General features: G+C 40.1%; 1 protein-coding gene across 1 annotated transcript; it reads right to left on the bottom strand.

The window, feature by feature from the left end:
• Positions 1–10,608: 10,608 nt before the first annotated feature.
• Positions 10,609–19,567, bottom strand: LOC145481481 (uncharacterized). The gene is made up of 2 exons (XM_081459985.1): positions 17,297–19,567; positions 10,609–17,234 (listed from the first exon to the last, which is right to left on the bottom strand). Exon 2 carries the CDS (start codon positions 11,927–11,929, stop codon positions 11,369–11,371), a length of 561 nt encoding a protein of 186 aa, XP_081316111.1. The 5' UTR covers positions 11,930–17,234; positions 17,297–19,567; the 3' UTR covers positions 10,609–11,368.

Genomic DNA, 19,567 nt, shown 5'->3' with positions numbered 1-19,567 from the left:
AAGTCATCTGCCACATTAAGAGCAGTGCAAAAAGTTTCCGCTGTGTCTGTCAGGCACGTTTCGGATGGGGATGGTTGAAGTTGAAGATGATGATGATGATTATCCCTTGTCATTCAGTAATGGCATTGATGACGGTCTTGATGGTGGGGTAGGAGATAGCAACTGGTTTGGGGGAGTAGCAGATTGTCAGGGCTGCTGGTTGAGAGGCAGAGTCGATTGTGCTGACAGCTGGTTGGGATGTACTGGAGTAGACTGAACGGGAAGCTGGTTTTGCAGAACTGATTGAATGGGCTGGTTAGGCAGTACAGAATGCATGGGCAGCTGGTTCGAGGGTGGAGTAGATGGTACGGACATCTAGTTAGTATGTGGAGTAGTCTGAACAGGAAGCTGGTTTTGGAGAACTCATTGAATGGGCTGGTTTGGTGGCACAGAGTATACAGGCAGCTGGTTTGAGGGTGGAGTATATGGTACGGACAAACAGTATTCTCCAACGAAGTCACAGATAGTTTACCCTTTGAAAGTTATATTCACGATCACGATCCCCTAGTTATCACAACCTTACACTCGTTTTTTGTCAATGCTCCTTTTTAAAAACACTGCATCGGGTTAGACTACACAAGTATTAATTGAAAGATAAACGACAAGTGATACATAATTGTCTCGCTTTATCACTAAACTTATTTCTGGACATACCTGCAGAAGTCACTTAATGAACTAATGGAAAACTTTTGCTGTAACCGATAACAGCGGCTAATTATTTTCATCGTTCACTCAGTAGTTGTCACTTAACTCTTAGCAGTACAAAGTTTACTGACACACTCCCCCTGTTTGTCTCCAGAGGAGATAAACACATGGAATAGCTTAATGAAGATCTTGTCAAGTTCTAATCTAGCAAAGAACAAAAAAAGGAAAATAGAAAGGAAATTATATCAACGATGTCTATGCATCTTGGTTAAATTCATTAAGTTCCTGAATTCTGGCTCTAGCCGTGACTGCAGTGTCTCATCGTGGTCTGACCATGGCTGCACTAGGGTCCAGCTGTAAGAACGTGCTTGTCTAAGTGAGACGGCAACTGTGGTCTTGTCGCAAGTTATCTCAAGGGGGTATAAGTGCTGAACTGATTGTTCCAGTCTACCACGCGTGGTCTTCAGTTCCACAGCACGGATGATACCATCTTTCCCGGCGTAGGTCACACTCACTATGGCTAGCGGCCAGGTGCCGCAGTTCTTGTCATCAGTTTTTATAATGACCACATCTCCGACTTGTGGTTGGAACTTAGATACCTTGTGTGTCAAGTTGTGACACTCCCTCAGGGCAACCAAATACTCTTTTTGCCATCATTTCCAAAGGTTGTCTTTGCAGTTCTTTAAGTACTTCACACATTTTCTGAGATCTGGATCTTGGATTTGCCATGTTTCTTGTTCAGGTATCTGGCTGGTCCGCTGGAACAATAAACTTGAGGGGGTAAGGACAGGTATTTCCACATCGTCCTCTGCATAATTCAAGGGCTGCCGATTAATCTGTGTCTCCACATCGAGGAGCACCTCACTAAGTTCCTCCCAGGTTAGTACTCCTCCCCTATGACCTTGTACATAGCTGCCTGTACCACCCCGATCAACCATTTGAACTGGCCACCCCATCATGGGGCACGGCTCAAGCTGAACTTCCAGTTGATTTCATACTCATCAAGTTGATCTTGAAGGTGTTCATCCTTGCATAACTGGGTAAGCCACTTGTTGGTTTTAACAAAGGTACCACCATTGTCAGAATAGATCACTCACCGTCTGCCTCGGTGGACTATAAAGCGCTTCAGACAGGTGAACTGGTTGGTCTCCACGTTTGGTAGTAATTCTAGATGTACAGCTCTAGACAGGCTACAGGTGAAGATAGTTAAGTGGCACTTGCTCTCACTCTTCGTGTACTGCTTGTATCTGATGGGTCCCGTGAAATCTATGCCAACAACTTCGAATGCCGCTCCAACAGTAGTGCGATCTTCCAGGAGTTGTCCTGGTGCTGGGGCGGTAACTGGTGTAGTAGTGAACCTCTTCCAGCCCTAACATTCACTTTGCACTGATTTGGCCAGATTTAGTAATTTAGGGACCCAGTACTGCTCTCATACTGCTGCCATGGTTAAACCGACAACTTTGTGAGGAGTTTTGCAGTGTACTTTCAGCACCAACTTCTGGGTGAAAACCGCTCTTGTTGGCAGGTAGATCGGGTATTTCCCTTGAATTATTCCGTGGCATTCAAGTATGCCACTAGCATTGGTTTGCAGGCTAAGTACCTTCTGAGTCTGCTCAAAATGAGGCTTTAGTTGATCTTGGTGCTGTATGAGTAGAATCCATCTTCGTTTCACATCATCAATCTCAGTCTTCATAAGGGGACCCGATAGCTTCTGCCTCCCTCTGCAGTTTCGTATGAATCTTGTGGCCTAGGCCTCCACCTGCAAGGCGTGATGCAAGTCATGCTTCTCCAGAAGCTGGTCCATGAGGTCAGTAGATTCTTCAGTTTGACAAGCATTGAGCACCTCCCAGATCACTTTCACTTCTTCCTCTGAGACTGCTGATGCAGAAGTCACCGGGTTGGGGGGCCAGTTTTCCTTGTTTGCGAGCCATTCGGGTCCATTCCACCACAGACTAGTAGTTCCTCCTCCCCTACTCGCCACGTCAGCTTGGTTGTCTTGTGTTGGTACATATCTCCATTCAATCTCCGGGTGCTGACAAATTTTCTCAACTCAGTTGGTCACAAACTGCTTGTATTGTCCATTGCCAAGGATCCAGTGCAATGCGACTGTACTGTCTAACCAGGCGTAGACTCTTGGATGGGTCGTTCAATGTGTTTTTCAAGTTTACCAGGAGGTTCGTAGCCATGTGTGCAGTGACCAGTTCCAGGCAAGGCACAGTAAGTCCCTGTTTAGCCAGTCGGCCTTTGGCTGCTACCACATGTTGTGTAGTTCTCCTTGGTTGCCACACCACGGCATATACAGCAGTGCCTACTCCCTGTGTGCTTGCATCACCGAAGGTGTGCAACTCCAAATTAAGTGTCGGTTCCACTCGTGGCACTGTCACACCAGTCGGTAGAGTTTGCTCCCAGTTTTTTACCTTTTCAGCAAGCTGTCTGGTTAGCTCAGTATCCTAAGGAAGCTTCTGGTCACAGATCTCACGATAAATCAACTTGCCTTGCAAAGTAAGGCGTGTAGCCAACCTCAGAAGGTTATACACTTTAGCTAGGGTTCTTAACACTTCTCTCTTAGTTGTTGGGGTATCGTTCTGAAAGAAGGTCATGGTTAGTGTATCCAATCGCTTATCCCATGCTAATCCAAGAACCTTGGATTCGTTTGGCTGTGCACCGGCTTGGTGTATGATAGTTCGCTGTCCCCATCTTCTTGAACATGTGTGTCTTCTAACTCGATCACGTTGTAGTTCCACTTGTGTAGTACAAACTTTGAATCGTTAAATATCTCAATAGCGGTGCTCTTGCATTGTCAGGCTTGTTTGACAGTCTGACCACCATTCAGAAGATCGTCCACGTACAGGCTTTTGCGCAGTGCAGCAACAACTTCCAGCAATTTGCTCTTGTGTGACTGCAAATGTTGTTCTAAAACTGCCCCTAGGAGGAAGGTGAGCAAGCAAATCCAAATAAAGCAGGTGTAAACCTGTAACTCTCTAAATTAGAATGTTCGTTTATTCACCAATGGGAATGTAGTGCGTCACACTCTTTTTCCTTAATTCAAATCTACAGAAAGGCTTTCTGGATGTCACCAAAGATTGCTACAGGGTAAAATCGTTGCCAAACTAAGACGTCCCATAACTTGTTCTGTAGTGTGGGGCATGGATACAGACATTCGTTCAAGGATGGGGCATCTGAGTAGGCCCTTGCTGAAGCATTGTAGACCACTCATAGCTGCTTCTTGTCAAATGACAGGCTTGTGAGGAATGTAGAACTCGGATCCTGTAGGTTCTGGAGGGCAGCCTTCAATAATTCCTTGCTCCTGCTGTTCTCTGATGATTTGGTCATATTCAGCTGCCAAACCGAGGTGTTTGGGTTTGTTATTCAGACTATTTAGACGGCGAAGACTTCCTTGCTTATTGGAAGGCAAAGGGGAGATGATTTTCTCTCCATGGTAGACCTGTCTCGTACCATCCTTCCTCAGCTCTCACTAGTCGTTCTTTAGACTTGCTGTAAACCAATAAGACAACAGAGTCCTTCATAATCAGTTTTGCTTGTCTGTGTCAACATCATGCGATTGTGGTTAAATTCTTGCCCTGGTGACAGTACAACCCACCCAAGTTTGGTTTTCTCAGCTACGGGATCTCTGTCTCTGCCAATGAGCGGTTTTGTGTCAGTTTTGATTTGAGAGTATTCCCCACTCCCCAGTACCGCCTGCACCAGTAGTTGTTCCTTTGTGTTGAAGTCATGAAGCTTGATTCCTTTTAGCTGACTGTAGTTGTCAATTAACTGCTGATATTTCGGATTATCAACAATTAAGAGTTCTCCCTTGTGAGCCTTAGTTAGTTTAACACTAATGCTAAAATTCCTGTCCAATGGTTCAATCAATGTGTCGTACACTTCCAGCTTCGTTACTTGGAAACTCATCAGCATGTCCACTCGTTTTTTGTTTTTGTTTTGTTTTTTTTAAATTTGTGACCTGATTTGGGAAAACATACACTAACGGATATCCGTTTAACGGCCTGAAAAAACGGTAAACAAACGGATAGAAAACGGCCATCAAAAGCGTTTAAACGGTTGCTCAAACCGTTAAAACGGTTTGAGCAACCGTTTAAACGGATGAGCAAAATAATTAAACGATTTCCTCAAATCATAAAACGGTTTCCTAAACCGTTCGAACGGATGCGTAAAAACGTCAACAAAACGTTTAAACGGACAGAGACATAATTAAACAGTTGGTCGCTTCAATCAAACGTTTTCTTGAAACGGTAGAAATGAACAACATTCAAACGTAAAATAATTTCTACACTAAGTGCGTATTAATGTCGTGGACATGACAAGATTATTTTGCTCCGTTCATTGCAAATCGCCACATGAAAATTGTCTTACCGCGCCGTCTGCTTTATCCTTACAGTTAGCGAGTCCAAGTCAAGATTAGAAGAAATTGATTTCGAGTCAACAGAACAAATGCCATTAAAATATACCTTCCTTCTTTATTTTTGATCGCCTGAGAAATTATGTAATCACATCGCCAGTCCAGCTGAGCCAGTACAGTGATCGAACAAATGGCTGGTTCGAAGGCAAAACTTCGCTTCAATAAAGGATACATCGCTTATAAAAAAGTGGTTTAGATTCCCTCAATGTTTCCGTTTGGTCTGTGTCCAAAGAGAATAAGCCTGCGGAGACCGCGAAGAAGGCGAAGACGGCAATAATTTTCACGTCGCCATGTAACACGCCATATTAGCTGCTGTGTCCATGATCAGCGGTTTCCGTTAATAGTGTGTGCGATGATTGGTCGTTGGTTGCCACGGAAATAAAACAAAATATTCCACCAGAGAGAGCTAGAGGTTATACGTTTTTTCCCGGCAATATTTTATACTCATCTCTTTTAAAACTTTTAACTCCCATACACATCCTTATTATGTTAGTATAGGTTCCCTTTAGTTTTACATGGACACTTAAATCGAGCCTAATACCGACCAGACTGAAAATAAACCCAACGCGTCATCGATGATCAAATCACGGCTTCTAATTGGTCACTAACCAAACAGAAGTTCGCGCGCGTGCCAGCAGATGATCGCAACAAAATTGCGTTATGTCAACAATCAGAGTTTATTCTGCTTTTTAAAGAGTTTCAACACCAAACAAGAGATTGCGGGGAGCTTTTAGAAATGAGATCTTTACTCAATACATCAAGGTAAGCTAAAATAGCTGTGAGGTATTCAATTCAGTGAAGCAAATCACAGTGATTACAAATTCTTGTTGTGCTACAAGTCACGCTGGATGGAATATTCAAATGAGAGCTGATAGTATTGTCTGCGAGCAATAACCATGTGTTTCTGTTGATGCTCAGAACAATGATAAACAAAACTGGAAGCTTTTTTCCTAGAAGCGATTTTCTAGGAAAAAGTGAAATTACAGTATGCAAATTTGAAGTGTGTTTTGCTTGCCGAATTGATTGATAAAATAAATAAACCAGGAATAAAGTGACTGCGATAAGATAGGCATAGAAAGCGAAACCTTCAACTTTGAAAAAGATTCACTCTTTGTTTTAGTCTTACAATTATCTGAAAGGTACATAAAAGACAGCAAAGTAATAATATTAAGTAAACAACAAACGAAATGTTCGAAGTGAAACGAAGTGTTCGAACGATCCAGCGTAATAAATATTATAACTTCTGCCGCTGTTTGTTGACATTGTTTCGTGGCATTTGCAACTGCTGTACGTTGTTTCCTAAACTATGGCTCAATGGTTACGGCAAAAGGAAAGACAGAGGGATTGGTTCTGACAATGTAAACTGGGACGGCTTACTATAAAACGGACCGAGCCGTTCTATAAAACGGACTAAGACTTTCTATAAAACGGAAGAAGTTTGCTGTTAAACGGATAGTTCTTCCATTTAAATGGATTGCCCTCCCGTTTAAACGGATTGTCCTTCCGTTTAAACGGATAATGGTCTTTTAAAAACGTTTTGCCAATTTTATGAAACGGATCAAAAAACGGATTAAACGCTTCTAGAAACCGTTTAAACGTTTTTGGAAACCGTTTTAACGGATACTAAACGGGTAGAAAACGCTTTCAAACCGTTAAACGGATATCCGTTAGGGTACGTTTTCCCAAATCAGGTCACATTTTATTTGTTATCTGCATGTGGTTACAGGTACAGTATTTACATAGTTACAAGTGCTAATTATTGTGTATAAGTAATATAAGTGTGGTTACAAGTACAGTATTGACATTGTTACAAGAGCAGTATTTACATTATTACAAGTGCTAATTATAATATATAAGTAATATAATATAATATAATATAAGTGTGTTTACAAGTACAGTATTTACATTGTTACTAGTGCCAATTAAAATATTTACTGAGTGAAATAGGTGTGTATACAAGTGCATGTCACTTATAATGCTTTGGAGGAGGGGTGTTTTTTCCTATTATTAAGAAAGATGTTCTATTCTGTATTTGGTTAACACTTTATCAACGAAAATGGAGAGGTGAATAGCTTTGTTTTGCATCTTACAAGTGTAGATGTAGAATCTCATAAACAAGATCGTATAATTAAATTTCTTTAATAATGTTTTATCGTATGAGCCGGACAGATGCCAAATAGTTTTTCTTCTATTGTTGGACTAAAATTCGAATTATTGACAGCATTAAACCAGTCGATGATGTTTTTAACAAAGCTCTTAACAAATTCGCAATCATTAAATGTGTGGTCGATTGAATCATGTTCAGCGCAATAGAGGCATTCATCATCCGTTTTGATTCCGTATCTAAAAAGTTCCTTTTTTGTTACAACAATTCTATGAATAAGTTTGAATTGAAATTCTTTTAATTTTGTTTCCTTACAAATGTTTTTCAGCGAGGAAAATATTTTTTCCCATGTCTCCCCATCCAACTGCATGGTTTGATTCCATTTCGTTGGGCCAGTTTGACACCTCGTGTGAATTTTTTTGTTAATTAAACAATAGAAGTTCCTAGTTTTGGCTTTGACTAAGTTAATTTCTGTCAAGTCGTCTAGTTGGAAAAGAGGGTTGTTCTCGATATATGGTTCGCTTTCTGGTGGTAATGTGTTTTTCGCTTTTGTGGCTAGATGCTTCGGTATCGCACTTGCAACTTGATAAAATTGGAGAAAGTTTGTTTTGCAAGTGAATTTGTTTTTAAATTCTTGATAAGACATAAACTGGCCATTGTTGTTCAACAGGTCTTGTATAAAAAGAATGTTGTTGTTAAGCCATTCACTGATGAAAATGGGCTTCCCTCCAACGAGGATTTCTTTGTTATTAAATACGATCATATCCTGTCCTCTGTCATAGTTATACAAGGTTTTCAATTCATTGAAAAATTTTAAAATGTCTTTATAAAATGATGGCAAACCGTTGATATATTTTGTGTCGTAGTTACATCTTAAAAGAAAGCTCAGACCGCTGTATTTTCCTAGATAATGGTCTGGAACAGTTTCCAGTTTTTTTTCCCGGTGCAAAAAGTCTCGGAATCCAAGCTAACCTCAGTGCCTTTATCATAGTTTCTACATCGATCATACGTATACCCCCTTTATCTCGATCTTGATAGAGCCCTTCTCTTTTTATTTTGTCTTTTTTGTTTTTCCATAGAAATCTAAACAGTTTTGTTTTGATTATTGGTATTATTTCTTGAGGTACATTGAGATTTGATGCTGAGTAAATGAGTTGTGATAGTGCCAGAGATTTTATGATTAGTACTCTCTCAAATAGTGTAAGGTCACGTGCCCTCCATAGGTCCAGATTTGTTTGCAATTTTTGTAACTTGTGGTTGAAATTATGTTGGTTATTTCCTTTTTCGTCGTACGAAACATGGATTCCTAAGATTTTAACCGGGTTATGTAACCATTTCAGTTGTAATGGATTGCCCTTATTATTTTTCAATTTTCCCAACCAGAGCGCTTTTGTTTTCTTCTGGTTTAATTTAAGGCCTGCTAGCGTACCAAAGTTATCGATTATTTCTAAGGCCTTTTCGACAGAGGCCAGGTCAGCACACAAAAGATTTGTATCATCTGCATACTGGCTCAATTTCAGTTCTTTTCCTAATATTTCAATTCCTTTGACGTGTAGGTCTTGTCGGATTTTATTGGCCATTATTTCTACTGAAAGAATAAACAAATACAAGGATAGTGGGCACCCCTGACGGACTCCTCTAGACGGCCGAAACCAGTTTGTCAAAAAACCATTGTTTAATGCTGCACTCTCTATGTTGGTGTAAAAGGTGCTAACCCATTTTTGAATACTCGTATCGAAATTGAAGACATCCAGTGTTCTCATTATAAAGGGCCATTCAAGTGAGTCAAAGGCTTTTCTGAAGTCTAGAGACACTAGAATGCCTGGGATGTTATGCCTCTTAGTATATTCCATAATGTCGATTATGAGGCGGATATTTTCCCCAATATAGCGCCTTTTTATAAACCTGGTTTGGTGTGAGTTTATTAGCTTTGGCAGCGAAGCTTCTATTCTCCTAGCTATGGCCTTAGTTCCTATCTTGCAGTCAACATTAAGTAAAGTTATTGGTCGCCAGTTCGATAAATGTAACAGGGAGCCGTCCTCCTTTGGTATAAGAGTAATGATACCTCTTCTTTGGGAGATGGAAAGCTCATTTGTTTCATAAGCTTCATTGAAGCTTTCGACGAGATTATGTCCAAGCAGTTCGAAAAAAAACTTATAAAATTCTACCGTAAAACCATCCTCACCTGGAGACTTCTCATTTTGGAAAGTTTCTAAAACCTGTTTACATTCGTCGTACGTTAAAAGGCCTTCAAGTTCATCTCGCTCTTCATCAGAAAGCTTAGGCAGGCGCAATTCCTGAATAAAGCTATCGTATTCCTCCTGTGTTGCGCTAGATGCTGATGTGTATAAATCATTAAAGTAATTTTCAATAGCGTCTAAAACCTGGGTCTTGCTTTTAATAATCGTTTCATCCTCCATCCGTAGTTCAGATATAGTCTTTTTATTGTAGTTTTTTCTCTCTAAGTTAAAAAAGTATTTGGTGGGGCGCTCACCTTTTTTCACCCATCTACACTTTGATCTAAAGATTGCTGCCTTTCCCTTCTTGGTGTATATTGTTTGAAGTTCTGTTTTGAGATCCTCAAATTCGTTTAAGACCTGATCAATGTCAGGGGAAAGAAAATTATTACAAATGAACTCATCTAACACCTGAAGTCGACGTGTTATTTCCATTTCCCTGCAATTTGTTGATTTTGCTAAATTTTTGCTGAAAGAGATGGTTGCTGCCCTAATTTCCATTTCGAGCATCTCCCAAAAAAGCCGTTTGTCGGTTAACTTGGAGTAATAAGAGCAAGTTTGAAAATATGTTTTACGTATTTTGTTGACATAATCTTCATTATTCAACAGAGAATTATTAAATTTCCAGAGTCCGTGTTCTCTAGGTGTTTCATTAGACAAAACAATGATATGTAAATTGCTTTATGATCAGGCGCTATAGCAGGATAGATTTCACTCTTTTTGACGAATTGTGTCAAGTTTTGGGCCACCAAAAAAAGTCTATCCTGGATTTTTCTTTTAAAACCTTAGATTCGTAAGAATACTTGCGCAATTTTGGATGTCGTTCTCTTTGAATGTCCACGAGATCCAGTATCTCCATAGTAGTCAGGACTAAATTTCTATAATTGGTTGCTTTCCAGGGCTTGCCACCAATTTTATCATTCTTTAATAAAGTGCAATTCCAGTCGCCACCTACGATCAGTGTAGTCAGTTCTGATTTGTCTATAAGACAATTATTTAGTTCTTGCAAAAATTCTAGTTGTTCACCTTGATTGTTTGGGGCGTAAATATTGCAGAGCGATAGCATTAAAGAGTTGATAACAATAGTAATTAACACAATTCTTCTGAACTTGTCGCTGAAAGAATACTTGATTTTGTCTTGCACCGAGGCATGGATCAGAATGCAAACACCTTTGCTGTGTTTGGTGCCATGGGAAAAGAATATTTTACCTCCTCATTCATTTCTCCAAATACTTTCATCGTTCACCTCTGAATATGTTTCTTGTAGAAAATAGAGTTTCGATTTTTGATCTTTAAGGTACGAAAAAATACTCCTCCTTTTACTTTGTTCTCTTAATCCTCTTACGTTTAACGATGTAATGTCATAAGTTAGCTTGTTAGACATGCAGAAAACTGAAAATTATGGTAAATTAATAAAGAAATAAAGCGAACACGAAAAGAAAAAATAGTAAACAAAAACTTATTTAAGAGTTTTCCTTCTGGCCTCTCGGACACCTGGTTCCTGTCCCCACCTACAAGTCTAAGAGTACATCATACTACTGTGGTTACCTTAGAGATTCTCCAGGTCAGTTTTTTCATAGATTCTGATCGGGCTTCCCTCCGGGGAGGTTTTGACAAATATTTTCCCGTCCATTGACCACACGGATGTCAACAAACCATCCTTTTGCTTTTGGTTCGCCTGTTTAAGGATATCCCGCCTGTAGGATGTTAGGTTCTCGTTTAGGTAGATTCGTCCTGATTCTGCTCTAGTTGCCGCTGTTGAGTCGGGATATAGGTCAGAGACGTGGACATGTTTCAACTTGGCTCTCCCCTTGTACATTCTTGTTTTCGCTTTATGGCTTTGAAACCTTACAATAATTGGTTTTACACCTTTCAGGTGGAGCTTGTGTGATATTTCGATGTCGTTTGGATTTATATCCACGTCTAAAGCCTTGGCGAGCTTAAGGACAACCTCCTCAGTTGAGGTGTACGCGGATTCTGGGACTCCGTGGATTTCGAGTGAGTTTTTTCTAGTATATTGTTCCAGTGCGTCTTGGAGATCGTATAATTCTGCGATTTCCGCTTCTTGGTTGTTGTTTTTTTTCCCGCTGCGGCTAGCTGAATTTCCAAATCGTCTTGTTGTTTCTGACACTTGGCTAAGGCGGTTTTAACGTTGGTAAGCTCACCTTTCTGTTGCAAGAAGGCGTTCTGTAGCTCAGCGACCTCGTTGGCGAGTTTTGAGTTTTCACGGAGAATATTGGAGACCGTAATCTGAATATCAACCAACATTTCCTTTAGTTCTAAAAGATTAGTCTCCTCGGCACTACCCTTTGATGCGGTTTCTTGCTCGTTGGCGCCAGACAGCCCTTCGTCATTGTTAACCTTAGACGTTATTTGAAGCTCGGCATCCGCGATTTTCGCACGTTTGGATCCTTGTTGGTCTTCTTCGACAGAGCCACGTTCTCCTCTCTTGTGTTTTCCTTTGGTCTTGCCTTTATCCTGCATATAGTAGTTTTTATAGAAGTAACCAGCGATTTACTCTATTCTTTGGGGACGATATTGCTCCCTCACAAAGTGTGCGTCCTCACGCTAGCCCCGCGCATGTTCCTCCGCACTCGTTTTGTTTTGGTTTCACACAGTTTCTTCTTCAGAAGATCTATTAACTTTCCTGAAGCATACAAACTTCTGGCCCCAGTGTCAATTAACGCACAGCAAATTATCCTGTCATCTTTCATTGGGATTATCGGCAATATTCCTTCGTTACTTCCATCTCCTGTCATCAGGGTTTTCTTATCGTCAGTTCCAGGTTGGGGTGTTTGCTTGCGGTCGCAAATTGACATGTGATGACGTTTCTTGTAATGTTGACATGTGGCTTTGCTGTAGCATTCTACAGCATGATGATTAGGTGTGGCACAATTAAAACACAAATTCTCCCCAACCAGGGTTCGTCTTCTTTCATCTACCTTGTTAATCTGCTGGCAGTCCGATGGTTTATGACGTACCTGCCCTCAGCAGACACACTCTTTGGGATTAAATTCTATTTCACGCGCTTGGTAGAGCTTGTTGGAGCAATCCCACTATGGAATTCGGTGTTCAGTGAAATCTCTCCCAGTTGATTTAGTATCAGCCAGATTTCTTCTTAACCACAAACGAATGGCCTTGCTGAGTTTCACAAAATCCCACTTCTTCCTATAGGGTCTATTCGCACAAGGTCCCCACGGATACCAGGCAATTTATCTAGTGTCATCAAGGTAGCTCCGTTTACTTGTTCCAACTTGTTCAATGTTTGTAATACTTGAACACAATAGGTCAGTTTCTCACTGAGCCTGCTTATCTTGTTAGGATTTGCTCCAGTTATTGTAGGGAGAAGCAGTATTTCACTGGTGTAGGCTTTTACTATTTCAGAATCCTTCTCAGATTATTCCTTTAAAATACTCTTAGCGCAGTTGTACCCCTCAACAGTGAAAGGCAGTGCTTCTGTAGTCCTTTTTACTCTAGGATCAAGTAGCTCCCTTAGAGGTATGAGAATTTCATGATTGGTGCTATGCTTGTTTTATCAATGGTTTCAGTGAACTGTCCCCAAAATCGCGGCCAGTCCATGAAGGTGCTATCAAATTTTGTGATCACAAGCCTGGGGAGCTTGACTTGACCGTCACAGGGCGTTTAGTCATGGAGTGGTGTAGAATAATTTTCTTAAAGAGCAAAGAATCTTTTAAGATTTCTAGAGGTGTTATTTTTCAGGAGTTCATTCTCTGAGTGGGAAGGTAGACATTTGTTGAATTCTTGAGTTAAATGTTTTTTGCCGTCACAATCCATGTGAACTTTGCATGCACCACATTAGTTTCACATGCTATGATTATTTAATTGATGAAAGCTGGCGTCTGTTTCTAGCCAAAATAAGAAGAACAGACCTATCCCGAAACGGTCACGCTCTTTTTTGTCACACTTTTTGTTGTGGAAGAGTTTTTCTCGCTGCGCTCAAAATTATTCCACATTTTCAGGGCTCCTGTCGGGCTTTAATTCTCTTTGCACGTAAGCAATGAATTATACACTTAGTCACTTCGGATTGTTCCGGGCTTTGTTTGCTCTTGTGGTAGGGGTCCGATACGATAACTAACACATCTATTAGGGCCAAGTAGCACCAGAGGACAATTTGGGATTTGTCCCAGACAAATCCAGGATGAAATCAGCCGTTGACTAAAGATTTGTCTGGAAAAGCTACAGTTGCACTTGAAAACAAAAGGCGAGTTTTCGTTCCATTCAAATGGCACTGCAATAAATAGGGCTTTGGTGGTTTTTTTTCAGTCAAGTGCTACCATAATGACAGAAGTAGATTTATTTACACAATTTTTAACATCTAAAGCCATCAGCCAGAAACTGGCTGATATCTGCCATAAAACTGCAGAATTACTTCAGTCAACACCATCCCTTACTTTAATGGAAATAACTATACTCCTTTGTAGTTTTTGAAGCAATATAGTAATTTTTTAAATTTATACACAAAAATGATACAATACAACCATGTCAATCAAAGGAGTAAAGACAGAATATTTAATTTATTTGAGCAAAGTCGCGACAAGATGGTTATCAGATAACCCATATGTGTCAAATACATTCGCTATTAAAAAGAGCCTAAAATTCTGAACATGAGGTTAAAATTTGAAAGAAACTTCAAATAACATTTGACATAGAGCCAAGAAAGCGCCAATATATTAAACATTTCAAAGCCATGGATTTGTGTGTGCATAATTGCCAAATTTATTGACTAGACAAAACATAGCTTCTGGCTGTAGTCAGGAAGTGGTAAATGGTAATTGGGGGGGGGGGAGATTTTAGGGCCTGTTGACTGAGAGGGAGGGTTACCCTAGCAAGCGGGTTAACCCTAGCTAGAGGGCAAAAAATAGCCTGGAATTACAAGCACAATTTCACAGGTAGAGTAACCCTACAACCCAGGACAACTTAATGCATAGTTACACTCAAAGGGTCTGAAACAAGTAGAAAGTTAACCCTACCTGGAGTGTTTACAACTGAGAAAATTAACCCCCCTGCCAGGGTAACCCTAGCATGTAGATAGGGTAACCTGCCTACACTGGTAACCCTAGCTGCCCTGTGAACAGGACAAAGAAAACAAGAGGGAATGTGTGAGTGCTAGGTTAACCAGCTTGCTACAGTAAACCACTTGCTAGGGTAATTAACCATCTCTCCTTGGAAACAGGCCTCACTGGGTTTTTAAGTTTTTAAAAAGACCGTTGTATAGCAGTACACTTTGTGAAATAAGTCCAAGAAGAAAAAGATGAAGACGTTTTTTTATTGCCTCCTTATGCACAAAGTACAAATACAATACCATAGAGATACAATACGTACATACCAGTGGCGGATCCAGACCTTGAGCTAATGGGGGAAGAAATTAGGTCGGTTTTTTTTGCTTGCCCTGCTGGCTTTTCTTCCTTCTGCGATTTTTTTTACCCAAAATAACCCCTCCCCTAGTTCCACCACTGCATGCACACTTTATTGCAACTCCTTTTCAAACCTGAAAGGACTGACCACGAAAACTCACCTATCATCAAAGATTCTCTCTTCCTCATCTACATTTACCACAATACTTTTCTCAACAACTTTCATTGACTTTGAAGTAGTTCTGGGGCCAGGGTCATGTACATTCGCAACTGTGCTGGCTACAGATTGGTTCAGCTGACTCACTTCTGAAGCTTCCACAGTGTAATTTGCCAAACTCCTCTTCTCTTTCAAGCAACAGTGTAATAATGTCTGCAGCTGATGGCCTTTGTTCTGGTTCAAAGCATGTGCATGCCTCATGGACTCGATATAAATGCCACCATTCTCCCGTCTTTACCAGTTGGATGTAATTCTTGCCAAAGGCTGGCCTCTTGCATTCTTTGAGCAAGCTTTCAATGCCTGCTATCTTGTTCTGACTTTTCTTCATGTCTTCCTGGTAAGGGAATCCTAATTGGGGATTACAGATGAGAAAAAGTACCATTCCATAAGCCCAGTTCTTTTAAGGTCTTCAATGGTTCCTTCAACGGGAAGTCGTTCTCTAATAACAAGATCTCTGGCGCCGTGTAAGTAGGCATACCTCTGTCAAGGCAGCTGTCTTAGTTTGCATCAAAGTTTTTGGATCTTGCGAGACTTAGTCTCACCAAAATCAGTGAGCTTGCAAATAATTGGTCTTGATTCCCACAGGTCTTGAAATTCTTTTTCATCAGTGATGCTGCAGTAATGCTGGTTACTTACGAGAATATTTCCTGGAGAGTAAGGGTCTCCTTTGAAATCTTCTGTTAAGATTTCTCTTTTGTAGGCTCATGCTCTTTGTAATTGATCCTCTTGGAGCCATTTATGGACCTCTTTGGTGCTTGGACCCTTCCCTGTCGACTCTAAAAACCTTCCACAAAGCGCTTTATGGTCTTTTCCAGGTGCACGTTTTCGCCAACATCATGACGAGCTGTATCCACCAGGGTTAGTTGTTATGACGCGCCATCTGTAGCAAAATTACTTTTCGACGTATTACGACATATTACGACTCATATTACGACATATTACGACTCATCATGTGTCGAAAAGACATGAAACAGGTCGAAATAGGTCGAAATAAGTAATGTGATATCATCATGTCATGTAATTCTATCTTGAAATAAGTTGGTTGTCATGGCTATACCATGTAATGCGAAGCTCGTAATGACTCATACCATGTAACGTGAAGCCGGTAGTGACGTTCGAACCCTTGGTTACCGACTGTTGTTAAGGACGGAAACTGTTCTCCTACACGAAGCCTATTTACCCCAGTTTCTCTCGGCTCGATACAGTTCTGCCATATTTTGATCGTTGACTTTAGGTGTTTCGAAGATTTATCTCGGCAAAAGAAGTCGCTTTTCTTATCCATATCGTTTTAATCTCCTTTTTCTTGTCGCACCGAGGGTCACCAACACATCTTGCACTTTTAAAGTGTTGTGGTGCAATGACTCCTAGGAAGATCTTCGTGGTTTTGATTCTGATTTCTGTGGTTTATGTGGAAAGGTGAGATAATTTTAATGTAGATCCTTATTAAGATATCTTTATTTTTACAATTCCGTCTATTTGCCTTGCTTTAATGTTGAGTTTCTTCTTTCACACACATTATTTTAAAAAGTCGTATGTGGACTTTAAATATAAAGCTGGATTCAGATCTGCAAGAATATGGATATGTGGACAAATGCTGGCTCCTAAATTTCATGTGCATGGAATTTTAGTAGAGACTGTTGCAGCATACACTATCCTCAGACAAGGAGTATGTGGTAAAAGCTGACTCCTGAAATTTACAGACAAGTGTCATTTCAGTTGAGGATGGCAGCTTTTTTGATAAGTTTCACTTGTGCTATTGATCATACCTTGTTTCTGTCAGTCATGTTTTAGTGCAAGGATATTTGTTTGTCTGGAGTTCTTGAACTGGCATAATTATTGTTGGAACAGTGAGTCATCACTTCCTTTTTTTCAAATGCAAGGACAGATTGCTTCAAGTGTTAAAGAAATATCATAATTCATGACACAGTAATAACCCGAACTGGTGTTGTCTTATTTTTCCTCATTTTCAATAATCACATGCTTGCAAGTAAAAAAAAAGGTAACATCTACAGGACAAGTGCTGGTTTGCTAGTTATCTTAGTTACATGGTTGCTATGGACATCACTTTTCAAAATTCCCTTTCCCTTCTCTGATCATAATGAAATTTTCCATGACCAAATATGAAATGTCAGTTTTAGTGGCTGTTTCTGACCTCAAATTACAGCCCTTTTTTACTCTGATGACTGTAACAGACTGGCTAGTTTTCATCAAATTGTTCTTCTTTGTTATGTAAAAATATCATGAAATTCACGGTGACACCAAATGTTTCTTCCAGACGATTAAATCAGGTCTGTTGACATTTTTAAATTTCCCGTGAATTTTCTTCACGTTGTCATTTTTCCCTTTATTCAGTTAAACTTTCCTGACTTTTCCCTTGAGGATTTTTTCACCTCTTTCTGTACTAAACAAAATTTCGTTTTCAGTATTGCAGTATGTTTGTTAAGTTTATTTCACTGAGTTTGTCGCCTCAATTAGAGTGCACGAGCACATGCTCCCCTGCCAGTGAAGCTTGATAGGGACAAAATAGAAGTCAACATTTTTCTGTTGCACGAACAACATACAGGTAACTACTGACAGTATATCACAAGAGATAACTTTAAATTGTGGCTTGAGATATTTGAGTTATTTTCATACTTTAAGCAACTTCTTAAAGGAAATTCAGGGTATGTGCACATAAAGTGAATTCTTCAACTTGTTCCATATTCTATCATTTGAATAGTTTATTGTGTTAGATCAAAGACTATTTTGTTGCAGAAAATTAATTTGTAATTACCAGTATCTTTTGCTGATAATAAAGTTCCTTATTTGGATTACTTGTTTCCTTTGGAAAAAATTGTGGGCCAAATGCTTTCCGAAACGAGCATATGATATTGTTCAAAGGGGACCTTTTTGTCAATACGGCAGCCATTTTGATTTTGATTCAAATAGCTATTATCAGATGCTTAGGAGGCAAATACCTACTTATTAGCCCCCTGAGAATCCCATAATAGCTATTTTTAACAACTGATTTCACAATGGCACTGTATTGGCAATAAGCTCGAATGAACACCTTGACCCTAGAGTCAATTTGTAATGAGTATATGGTGTGATTTATAATGTCTGCCACAGTGTGCCTTTTACTTGTCTCCAACTGATTTTTTGGAAAGCTTGCTGTGCAACTAAATTGGGCAGGGTTATGTTTGGGTCTACATATATTCTCATGTAGGCTTTTCACAGCTTCCCCTTACCCTTTTTAAATTATCACTTTCCTTGTGCCACCCCCTATCACTTTACTTTTGCTACCCTGATAGTGTTTCCATTAACTGCCTCTGTGCTCCCTTCCACTAAAAACATGACCAACATGAAAATTTCTTGTCAGGTCAGACTTTATTGTCTTTGAATGTCAACTCACTGTTAAAAAATAATATACTTTCTTGCTATAGGTGATCTGAGTGATACTGGAATGTTACTTCAGCGGGAGTGTAGCTGAACAAGAGGAAATCCGACTGTTCAACACTAAAAGATATTAAAATGGACAGGATGGGTCTTAGAATAGCGAGTTTTGCTTGATTTCATTCTTTTTGCAACTGACATGTACAAACATCTTGTTATCCGAACCTTATTTTGACAACCAGACCCTTTTCTCCTGGACAAAAGGCTAAGGTCTACCAACTACTTTAAGCAATTAGACTATGAGCTAGAGATTTCTATTGCGTGCTGTGCCCTCGTCAACTATCACACATAGAAATCAAGAGCAAATAATCTAATTGGTTTAGTATAAATCTACTAGTCTAAGTTACCTTTATGTTTTATCTTTTGTCTATGCTTACCAAGAAAAATAACTCTCCATCCATTATTCACTTATCAATTTTTGGGGTGTATACAAAACGAAGATCGAAGATCGAAGACCGAAGACCGAAAAACGAAGAGCTCATATAATTTTAGGCCTTTCAAACTCAAGGCAGTTATAATCATTGATAATCAGGCTTAAGTACTTTATCGGACACTATCACACGCAAAACCGACTAGGTCTTCGTGTTGTAGTTTAGGCCGGGTCAAACTACAAAACGAAGACCCTCGCTCAAACGCTTTGTTGGACGCCAAAAGACGCGAAACCGACAGGGTCTTCGTTTTGTAGTTTAGGCCGGGTCAAACTACAAAACGAAGACCCTCGCTCAAACGCTTTGTTGGACGCCAAAAGACGCGAAACCGACGGGGTCTTTGTTTTGTAGTTTAGGCCGGGTCAAACTACAAAACGAAGACCCTCGCTCAAACGCTTTGTTGGACGCCAAAAGACGCGAAACCGACGGGGTCTTTGTTTTGTAGTTTAGGCCGGGTCAAACTACAAAACGAAGACCCTTGCTCAAACGCTTTGTTAGATGCCAAAAGACGCGAAACCGACTGGGTCTTCGTTTTGTAGTTTAGGCCGGGTCAAACTACAAAACGAAGACCCACGCTCAAACGCTCTTTAAGACGCCAAAAGACGCGAAACCGACTGGGTCTTCGTTTTGTAGTTTAGGCCGGGTCAAACTACAAAATGAAGACCCTCGC

This window comes from Orbicella franksi, chromosome 3 (assembly GCF_964199315.1).
Source record: "Orbicella franksi chromosome 3, jaOrbFran1.1, whole genome shotgun sequence".
Lineage (NCBI taxonomy): Eukaryota > Metazoa > Cnidaria > Anthozoa > Scleractinia > Merulinidae > Orbicella > Orbicella franksi.
Note: the sequence above shows the minus strand (reverse complement) of the source record. Positions and strands in the feature narration are given on the sequence as shown.